We start from the raw sequence: 11058 nt of genomic DNA on the forward strand, positions 1-11058 counted from the left end.
TATATCACCATTTTGAGAAAATATATTGAGATATGAGTTTTGGTCCATATTGCCCAGCCCTACTAGAAATGTTATAAAGGTTGACCTACCAGAGTCTAAGCACATAATTGTATTTAACAAGTGGTTGACCAGTGGGTATTTTAGATTTCTTGTACACCTATCTTAAAATATAAGGAATACTGGAACTTAGTTGGGCGGGTGGAACAGGTATGCATCACTGTTGTGTATATTACCGTCTGTCTCTGCGCACAGCGCTACGGGCTGACAGAGTGGGTGTGTCTTACTGCTACAGCAGAAACGCCCATAATCAAGGCATTTTTTGTATTCCCCTCCTAGTGGCAGGTCAGCAGAAAGCAGGGGTTTAGTTACTCTTTAAAGCAGGAGTGGGAGACTTTTAGATGTGTCCCTGCTCCAACACATCTGGTTGAAACCAATGTGTTGTCATCAATATGCTGAAGCATTATAAAGAGCCATTCATTTGATTCAGGTGTGTTGGAGCAGGGACACATCTAAGTCTCAGGAGTCCAGCACTCAAGGACTGGAGTTGCCCACCGCTGCTTCAAAGTATAAAGTAGCTTCTGTCTTTGTAATGGTTGCTGTAAAAAGAAATTATATATATATATATATATATATACACAAATGACAATCACATTAACACATTATACAAAAACTGAACCTAAAAACCATACAAAATAACATCTACAATCAAGAACTAAACAAAAATCAAACGTCCAATAATTTGGGAAATTCTAACAGCAGGTTTAGATCAGATAATTTTAATTGTTCATATTTTCATCTCATTTAGATCATATGAAAAATATGGCTTCATTTTGAAATATCTACATTTGTGACTGATTTCTTACCAAAATTAGTTATGCAAAAAAACTTATTTTATTTTCAGTCCTTACCTAATCAGACAAAACACAAGATAATCCTGACCCACAATCCAATCTTGTAATAAAATCAAACAATTTAGCATGTTTACATGTAAAATAGAAAGAAAAAAAAGCTCAATGATCTCACATTGAATATCACAAAAAGAACAGTTTCTCAAATCAATATCAAATATGTGATGTAAGAAATCAGTGAGATATGGTTACTGAGATTGATGTTAGTGATGACATGAGTGTCAACATGTCTTTGTATTGGGATGCCGACATGTGCTAGTTTTGTAGTAGTGAGGAGAACGCATCATTGCTGTCCATTGTTTTATCGCCTCCCCCTTCAATTGAAGTGCTCTCCACAGCTGGAGTGTCACTTCATTTGGAGGTGTGGGAACCATTGTAATACATAAGCAGCTCCTGCAGGAGGCAGCACCTTGTTCCTTCAGACAGACAGACATGGATAAGCAACAGTCAGAGCAACTGAAGCTTTTTAAAGTAACTCAAACATTGGTTTTCACAGTGACTCACAACTTTTGGATTTAAATAATCAGTTTGGAACACTTTTCAGCAACTGGTTAACAGATAAAAGGACAGACGTGTCTGTGTTGTCATTTGTTTATTTCATTTTCTTGCAAACGTACAAACTTCTGTAAAATGTCCTGAACCATCTCCAGGATCAGATTTCATTGTAGGAAATATAAATAAAAGCATCCCACACTGCGCCGTCCACCGCAAGCCCCACAGGTGGCTGCTTTAGGGATGTCCACAGAGCCCAACTCAGGACTCCGCCTTTCATTGTTTATATTGTTGTGGTAGTAACCATGGCGATGTTTGAGGCTAAAAAAATCAGAAATAACCTAAGAACAGACAGCGAGCTCTCCGATTGGCTGTCACTTGAGAAGAGCCTTGTAGAGCAGCAGGGAACGGGTGGAGCTTCGGTCTTGTTCCAAGCAGAAGATAAAGTCCCTGAGGTTAACACGAGTGATCCTCTGACGGAGCGACTGACGTGGCGACGAGGACGAAGATGCTCCAACCGTCCCTGAGGACACCTGAGAAAGACAGGAAGTACTTGTCACAAACACACACACAAAGGCAGGAACAAACGGTCACTAGGTAAAACAATGACTAGCTGAAGTGATACACCAGCCTATGAAGTGTTCCTTGTTTCTTGGTTACTGGAGTGTCGCAACCAAGTTGAATAGGTGCATATTGCCACCTACTGTATTAGAGTGTGTAAATCATGGTGCCATGTACGACTGGTTACAAAAAAAAATAAAGCTAAGTACCATTAGTACGCAAAAGTCCATCATAATTACAAGGTTTCAACATTTTATGAGTTGATAAGTTCTGAATCTCAACTGTTGCTTCCACAACTGTCTTAATCCCGTCACTTTTCTTTTTCTGTTTGCACGGGGCGACTGTGGCTCAGTGGTAGAGCGAGTCGTCCAATATGAATCCCGCTCAAAATTGTTGTGTCCTTGGGCAAGGCACTTAACCCGCATCGCCTCGTATGGATGTGGCTTGTGAGTGTGTGTTGGTGTGGTCTATGGCAGACTCGCTTCTGTCAGTCTGCCCCAGGGCAACTGTGGCTACAGTAGTAGCTTACCACACTGTGTGTGGAGTGAAAGAATAATGCACATCAATGTAAAATACTTTTAGTGTCAATGAAAAGCACTATATAAAATCCAATGGATTATTATTATTGTTAATACCACATTCACTGTCTTGCAAATGAATAAAATAAAGTAAACTTTTCCCTCTCCACATCAGTATCATCATTTAACATGCTGTGGCCATGATGTCACAATGAGGCAGCGATGATGTCATACCTCGGGTGTGGCTCCGCCCCCTGATTCCATCTTGCGTTTCTTTCGCGGTCCAATGGCGGCAAGCGCTGTGAGGTTAGCGTCCCTCTGTCTCATCTGAGCCAATTCCTGCTGCTGCATCTGTAAGCAACAAACCTTCCGTTACCATGACAACAGGAACAAAACATTCCATAATGACCTGCTCACCACCCTGTATACGCCTTTGTTTAATTTTAACAGATAAGAAAAAACTGTTATTTATAAAGTTTAGGTTAGTTTAATCTCCTTGTGTCCACTTCTATAGGAGACAAGAGGTCACATGTCCCCTTGTCCTACAGTCACTGACCTCTTTGGCCTTCTGCTTGAGCCTGGCCTGCTCTGGATCCTCCTGACGAGCCCGACTCTGCACACACACACACACACACACACACATAGGCTAAGAGCTCCTCCCTGTCTTTTAGGGCTTGTCCTTCAGTCTGTCTTTGTGTCTGTCTCACCTTAGCAGCCTTCAGCAGCAGCTCTCTCTCCTGCTCGTCCTTCCTCTGTTTTTCCATTCGTTCCAGCTGCTCAAAGAATCTGAGCTGAGAGCGAACATCTGATGTCAGCTCCACGCCGTCCTCCTCCTGCAGGGCCAAGCACAGACAGATGCAGGAGATACAGACACATTAAGCCACAGACGGACTGGTTTGTCCGTCCTACCTTCCCTCCGTCTGCTCGGTGCTGAGCGATGGAGGACATCATCTCCAGCAGAGAACGAAGACGGCACTGGGTGGCGTGAGACAGGAAGTTGATGGCATCCAGAGAGACGTCGCTGACACCCAGTCTCCTCACTGACGACAAGAGCACATTAGAAGAGACAGACAGGACATAAAGGGAAATGGACAAAGAGATGTAAAGGGTAAAGTGAGAGGATGAATGGAAGGAGACACACGAGGGAGGAACGGGGACAGACCTGTGTCGAGGACGCGGCGGTGAAGCAGTGCAGTCGGGAGGAAGGACTCGTCCTTACACGATCGGATTTTTGTCCCCACAATCTCAGAGCTGGTTGCAAGGATACGAGCGTTTTCCTCATTCAGGTTAACGCCGGCCATGGACGCCACATCGTTGATGTCATCATCATCTCTGTGGGTGAAGTTGGAAGCAGAACAAAGCAGTGAGCAGCAGAGACCACTGAGAAGCTGAATACACTGTTTTATCCTGGAGTCCAATTCGTCATTCTCACCTGAAGGTCCCGCCTCCTGGATCACTCAGCTTTTTCTGATTTGCTTGAGCTGCCAAATTGACAGGTGCTCTGATTATGGCGGTTCCTCGTACAAGCGCGCCTGAAAAACAAAAAATGGGTTGTTCACTGTTAGTCCAACATGGGCCGTTGTGTTGGTTATCATAGGGTCAGAGATCTCACTAGTTATGTAAAAACTAACACTAACTATGGAGTTCATTCTCAAAGTAAAGGTGTTCTCTCACCTGGAGCTCTGAGCGTCTGATTGATGACAGCTGGAGGACGAACCGTTGTTCTACTCTGTAATACACACACACAATCAGACACACACACACACACACACACACACACACACACACACACACACACACACACACACACACACACACACACACACACACACACACACACACACACACACACACACACACACACACACACACTTCCTACCAGAGACACTGCTGTGGTGGTGGGCGTGTGGAGGCGTACGGCACCACCCGTTGGTTCAACTCTCGGCCTGATGGCGGTGACGGGTGTGACAGGAGGCGGAGCCAAAGAGGGCGGTGGAGTCATTAGAGACTGACTGTTCAGGAGGGACTGACGGAGGGCCGGGAGGCTTTTCTATTCAAACACACAGAGACAGACACATGTCACTAATTGCTGATAACAGGTCTGTAACAGGTCCATAACATGTCAGCAACGGATCCGTAATAGGTCCGTAACAAGGCAGTAACAGGTGAGCTCACCTTGAGGAAGGGGATGAGGTACGGCTGAGGAGACGACTTTAGCTCCGCCTGCAGCCGAGTGGTAAACTCCTCCGGCTCAATCTTAGCGTCCTGTTAACACGTGACCACATCCACAAACACGCATGAGAACATGTGAGAGAAACACACTGGAGAAAAGGTGCACGTGGTGCATGCACTCCTCACCAGCAGGTCCTGGACCAGTGCCTTCACATTCTTGGAGGTTTCAGGGGACGGAGAGTTGTGCGACGCCAACTTAATGAGCGTCGCCAGGAAGTTCTTACACTTCTTCACGTTCTCCTGCATCTCCTGTCAGAGGGAAGCACAACACAACACTGACACGTCAGCAACACGCAACCAAAGCCCTTCCTACAGTGACGTTTAACACACCTGTGAAACCACGGTGACTCTGGGACTGGGCGCAGCTAAAGGTCTTGGCGTGTTTATGGCAGTGGGCGTGGCCATGGTGGGTTTGGCTCCGCTTGCTGTGATCACCGTGGGGCACTTCTGAGGCGTCACCATCTTTACAGGCGTTGCCACAGCATTCTGCGTCAGCTGACAGAGACGGAAACGTAGGTTAGTGCGAGTGTTTACAAGTCTATGTGGTGGTACGTGTGTGTCTTGCATGTGTGCGTGTGTGTGTGTGTGTGTGTGTGTGTAATGCGTGTGTCTGTGTGTACCGGTACAGTGGAGGTTGGGGTATGAATCATACGGGTCGGGGTAGGTGATGTGAAGCGAACCGGTGCCTGCAAGACAACAGAAATGGACGAAATATTTCAAGCGTAAACAGAACAGAACCACGGAGTGCTCCCAGTACATACCGGGGGAGTGCTGACCCGAATGGCAGCACCTGCAGTGGGCGTGGCTGGCCTTGCTGCGGCCTTGGCCTGAGCTTGAGCCAGAACCTGCTGAGGAACCATCACAAGCTGACCCGCCTCGGTTCGGACCAGAACCATCCCTGCAGTGATCAATAACCATCAAATATCTCTGAGTTCAATAAAGTTAGAACCAGACCACCGACATGGACCATGACCCCAGAGTTGGAGCAATGGTGATGTGACAGTTTAGGAAGCAGCTTGTAATCAGAGGGTCACTGGTTTGAATCCCACCTGTGCCATTACTGTGGGATGTTGATCAGTCCCTTAACCCTAACTATTCCCTGGCTCTACACTGTTGCAGCCACTGTTCCTCAGGGAGGGGTTAAATGTATGTAGCCGTACATATATCATGACAACAATAAAGGTGATCAATCACCCCTGTTTATCCTGTTATAAGTTATTAAGACACCTACACCAAAGTTAGACGCCTACCCTAAATGTAATCCCAGACTCTGAAGTTAAACCTTGACCAGTTAGTTTAGACCTTGACTCGGGTCCTAAAGGTTGGGTCTATGGTCCTTACCTGGGGGGATGGTGAACCCAGGGGGCAGCTGGATAGTCGTCTGTTGCTGCGGTCTGACGGTGAGGGTAGGTTGCGGGGCGGCAATTCGGGTCGGACCTCCCGGTACTAGTCCAGGTCTCTGCTGGACTCCAGGGTTCCCCACCAGGCCAGGCCTCATCGGGGTCACTCCGTTGACTGTGGGCTTCATTCCGGCGGTCAGGGTGACGGTGGCCGGGCTGGTCGGGGTCTGGCTGACGGGGGACTGGGCTTGGACAGGAGAAGGGGTGCTGGTTAGGATCACGGACCCCGCAGTACCAGGCTGGGAGGGCAGAATCATCTTAGTGTGGATCAGCGGACCGCTGTGGTTCTGGACCAGAGCCGGTGGAGGAGGTTTAGAGTCCAACCCGTTTTGGGCCACAGGGGGCGGTCCAGGTCCGGGTACGGCCGGGTTCACCATCTTCATGGACCCGTTCAAGGTCCCGGGAGAGGAGGTCCGGGTGTCTGAGCCCTGCACGGCGGCGGTGTGACGGGAGGAGCAGCCGGGCTCCGGGCTCGGACCGCCCGGGTCTTTCCCTGAGAGGTGCCCGGCGGACGGCGCGATTGGCTCCGATTTTCCGTCGTTGAGGGGGGCTGGAGAATCCCGGGGACCGAGCTGCGACTCCAGGGAGCCAAGCAAATCGCTTACCGCCGCCTCGTCCACCTCCGTCAGTAACACGTCCTCCAGCGGGTCGGAGGCTCCCGCCATCTTTGATGTTATAGTAGAAGAGAATGTGCGCGTGCGCTGACGGCTGGATAGGGAGCGAGCATGCGCACATAGCCTGGTTCATTTGTTTGCGTTTTTTTTTTGTTTGTTTTTTTTTTAATGTTTTATTGAAAACATTGAACAAGTGAAACATTGAAATTACAATTATCATAATAATATGACAGGAAATATCCCCACAGCAAGTAAATAAGAATAATGATAATAATAATAATATTATTATTCATATAAAAGATAGATTTGTATTGTAGTCAGTTAAATTCATAATTTTCACACTCAAAGCACATGTGACAAGTAAACCAACACAAGCTGTCCATTCATTATTAAAATACCCTTGGCTACAGAAATCAGGTCATAAAAGTTAAAGTTAAAAGACAGAATAAATGTTAGCTGCTGCATTTTAAGTAAGAATGAAAGATGAAAAAAGTGGCATTCTTACGTGAATTTACAATAGTTGAAGTTTGACAGAGAGAGAGAGAGAGAGAGAGAGAGAGAGAGAGAGAGAGAAAGAGAGAGAGAGAAGCCCATAGTGTATTTAAAAAAAAAAAGAAATAAAAAATTTAAAGTTGACAGGAATTTTGAAATTATGACTATTATGTGCTATAAGCCATGTATTAACTATACTTGAATATAGATTCTCACAAGAAGGCACAATCTTGAAATATGGTTTTAACAAACACACACAAAAATACAATTAAAATAGAAATTATAAATTGTGTTCACTTAAGTTAAATCCTAGTGAATCTTAAAACAAGCCATTGCTTGTCACATTTAAAAGCAAAATAAATTAACATTAAAAAAAAAAAAAAAATGCAAACATGGCCAAGGGGTAAAAAAAAAAAAAAGAGAACTCAGAGGCTTTAATGATTGGCAAGCCTACAATATGAAAAACGTGAAAGCTATTAGTTATTTCATAATAGATATTCCATTTTAGTCAGTGTACTGTATTTACATCAGATATTTATTTCGACCAGCAGAGGGCGCTGGTAATCCAGTGGCATGCAGCTATTCTAGCAGTGAAGAAGAGATGCTATGCTAGCAGAAAAACTTGACTTTTACAAATATTCACATAGATATTCTTTCGGTGCTAAAGGGGTAAGGAATCATTTATGAACATGTTTAAGAGTAGTAGGCGAATTCGTCCGCTGCCTACGCTTCTGGATGGATAAATTATCTTTGACATGACGAGTGCTGTTGTTTGTATCAGGAATTTTCTTCCACACTACTTGCTTACAATGAGCTGACCAATCGGACAGTAAGGGGGTACTCGGATTCAGAAATGAGAGAAAGGGGGTACTTGAGCCAAAAAAGTATGAGAACCACTGGTGTATACTACATTTGTTCTTGCTTGTTTATGGGTTCTGTGGCAATAAATGTGGTTAGTTTGAAAGCAGTTCTGTAACTGCAATTTTCCTAACTTATTTGTTCAACGCTACACAAACCCTGTTTTTATGTTGTTATTTTGGAGTTGTTGCCCCCCTGGAGAAAAATGCACCAGCTGCCACTGCTTCTCGCCCTCCAAGGGCTGCGCAAGCAGCAATCATTCACAGATTTTTTCATTGCCGTTGTTTGTATTGTTCATTCAACAACTGATGAGTGATTTATTCTTGTTTTAGCCGTTGCTTTTGCTATCGGTAGTTTTGTGTAATGTAGCCCAAATTTGTTGTGTGTGCTACTTTACTTTGTTTTTTGCCTATACTATACGGCTGTTTTTGTTTGCTTACATGCATTTGCTGTAATATAACCGCATTGTTGTTGATTACAGCTGCTTTCAGCTCGTTATCAGTTTTGCTATTTTATTAGTTTTTTACAGATACAGGTCTCTATTATTTCATTGACAGTTTATTTGGAAAAACATCGGTTGTTATCTTTGAGCCTGTCACAACTCGCAAGTGCCGTTTTCTGCTCGACCCGGGTTGTGGCCCCGTGCTCAGACATTCTAGAGTCACTAGTGGCGTTCTCTGCTCAATCTGACTCTAGTGAACCCATATGTCTGTCCCCTAGTTTTTTATTATTTGGGTTGACACCTGGCTGTTTTTTCTTCACCATGTTGGAACAGCTGGTCTGCAGACTCTGCTTGGCCTCGCTCCAACCGGAGGATGGCCGTGATTTGTGCCTCTCCTGCATTGGTGTGGACCATCTGTAGCATTCCTTCATCAGCACTAACTGCATGATTATGCCACGCTCTGTGAAAGTTACTGGCTGCATTCGATGATCCTCCGGATTGGCGCACTACATCTACTGGGCTAACCGATGGACAGCCACCTACACACAAACGCGCTCCCTCGGAGACCCTGTCAGAACCTTCAGTCCAATGAAGGATGCAATGAGGTGGTTCCACGGGAACACAGAGTGTCCGATACCCAATTTCAGGATGAGCTTAATGTGGTGACCTCTCAAGACTCTGAGTCCAGTTCTCATAATTCTGAGTGCTCTCATGGCACGGGAGACGAGTCTGTGTTTGTGGCTATTAAGACCGCCCTCTCTCCCTTAGGGTTGGATGTGCCACATTCACAACAGGCCCAGTCCAGCGCTTTCTTTGGCGCTATAAACTGGCCGCAACGCCTTTTGCTATTCCTCCTTTGGAAGAATATGTGAAAGAGCTACACGCGTGTTGGACGGACACTAAGGCGTTTTCACAGCGCACAATGGATGGGCGAGTGTTAGCGGCAATGCCGATAAGTTTGGCCTGGGACAGATGCCGGTAGTCGAACCAGCTATTGAGTCCCTTATTGTACACCCGGGGGAGACTCTGCGACTGAATGCAAGGTACCCGCAGCCACAGCGCCGGATTACAGACCTGCTTTGTAAGGCGTACGACATGGGTGCCTGCAATGGGCCGTACCAGAAACTCCCTCTCTCACCTCATGTTGGATCTTGTGGCAACACTGGAGGTTGGTTCTGTCGACCAGCCCAGGGCTTGATGGATGTAGCCCTACAGGCTTTTGCCCTAATGTCGAAAAAGCTTGGGCATTTGATGCCTACTCTTGTGCAGACTCAACGCCAAGTTTGGCTGGCACAGTGCCCGCTTTCGGAGTCGAGTCGATGGACATTGCAGTGTGCCGATGGTTCCTGGGGAGCTGTTTGGGTCCGCTGCACTGGAGGCCCTAGAGCGCAAAGGAAACTCCCAGTTATCAAAGAATAATTCCACTTCAGGGTTAGAGTACACAACCCCATGGTGTCACCCTGTAAGTTTCAAGACATTCTGGTGTGTAGTTTCAAAATAAAAGCCCACAAAAGTTCAAAATATGGGACAAAATACATATGATTTTGCAATAAATTTAAAAGGAATATCCCTGTTATCGAATGATAATTCCACTTCAGGGTTATAGTACACAACCCCAAGGTGTGACCTAATAGGTTTCACATTCTGATGTGCTGTTTCAAAATAAAAACCCACCAAAGTTTCAAATATGGGACAAAATATATATTATTTTGCATTCAATTTAAAAGGAAAATCCCTGTTATCAAATGATAGTCCACTTCAGGGTTATAGTACATGACCCCAAGGTGTGACCTAATAGGTTTCAAGACATTCTGATGTGTAGTTTCAAAATAAAAGCCCACCAAAGTTTCAAATTTGGGACAAAATACATCCGATTTTGCATTAAATTTAAAAAGAAACTCCCTGTTATCAAAGGATAGGGTTAGGATTCACTGCACAGTCTGTAAACAGATTAGAGCTTTGAACCTTGAATCGTAAAGTATATGAAAATTGATCTGATTTACATAATACACACACTTGCCTCCCAAAAATCTTAATATGAAACAGGTGAACTTCATATTTCAATAGAAGAATACATTTTGATTTCTATTTTTAAAGTCTGTTTTGTTCACTTTGAAAATAGCTAAAAAGTTTACCTTTGTTTGAGCTACAAATTGCTTTTTTTGAAGTAAAAATTACAATGTTTAATTAATAATAAATTAAAAAAAAGTATTACAGTATAAAACGAAGTAGACCAATCAAGTAGTAAACCAAAGGATTGAAGGAAGACCCTGCATCGTATGTCATGTATTTTGTTCCATATTGGAATTTTTGGCGGGCTTTTATTTTGAAACTGCTCATCAGAATGTCTTGAATCTTATTGGATCACACCTTGGGGTGGTGTTCTATAACCCAGAAGTTTAATAACTATTTGATAAATGGGCGTTTCTCATTAACGGGAGTTCAAAATCATATGTAGTTAGTCTCGTATTTAAATCTTTGGTGGGCTTTTATTTTGAAACAACACACCGGAATGACTTGAAACTTCCTGGGCGGAAATGT

At 44.7% G+C, this 11058-nt stretch overlaps 1 protein-coding gene across 1 annotated transcript; it reads right to left on the bottom strand.

Annotated features, from left to right (window-relative positions):
• Positions 1-1483: 1483 nt before the first annotated feature.
• Positions 1484-6812, bottom strand: LOC114464217 (transcription initiation factor TFIID subunit 4-like). The gene is made up of 15 exons (XM_028448276.1): positions 6053-6812; positions 5473-5609; positions 5332-5397; positions 5042-5206; positions 4838-4960; positions 4655-4744; positions 4359-4529; positions 4154-4208; positions 3912-4011; positions 3642-3811; positions 3389-3519; positions 3187-3312; positions 3036-3092; positions 2714-2830; positions 1484-1933 (listed from the first exon to the last, which is right to left on the bottom strand). Exons 1-15 carry the CDS (start codon positions 6774-6776, stop codon positions 1775-1777), a joined length of 2391 nt encoding a protein of 796 aa, XP_028304077.1. The 5' UTR covers positions 6777-6812; the 3' UTR covers positions 1484-1774.
• Between the last annotated feature and the right edge of the window lie 4246 nt (positions 6813-11058).

Source organism: Gouania willdenowi, chromosome 6, assembly GCF_900634775.1.
Source record: "Gouania willdenowi chromosome 6, fGouWil2.1, whole genome shotgun sequence".
Taxonomy (NCBI): domain Eukaryota; kingdom Metazoa; phylum Chordata; class Actinopteri; order Blenniiformes; family Gobiesocidae; genus Gouania; species Gouania willdenowi.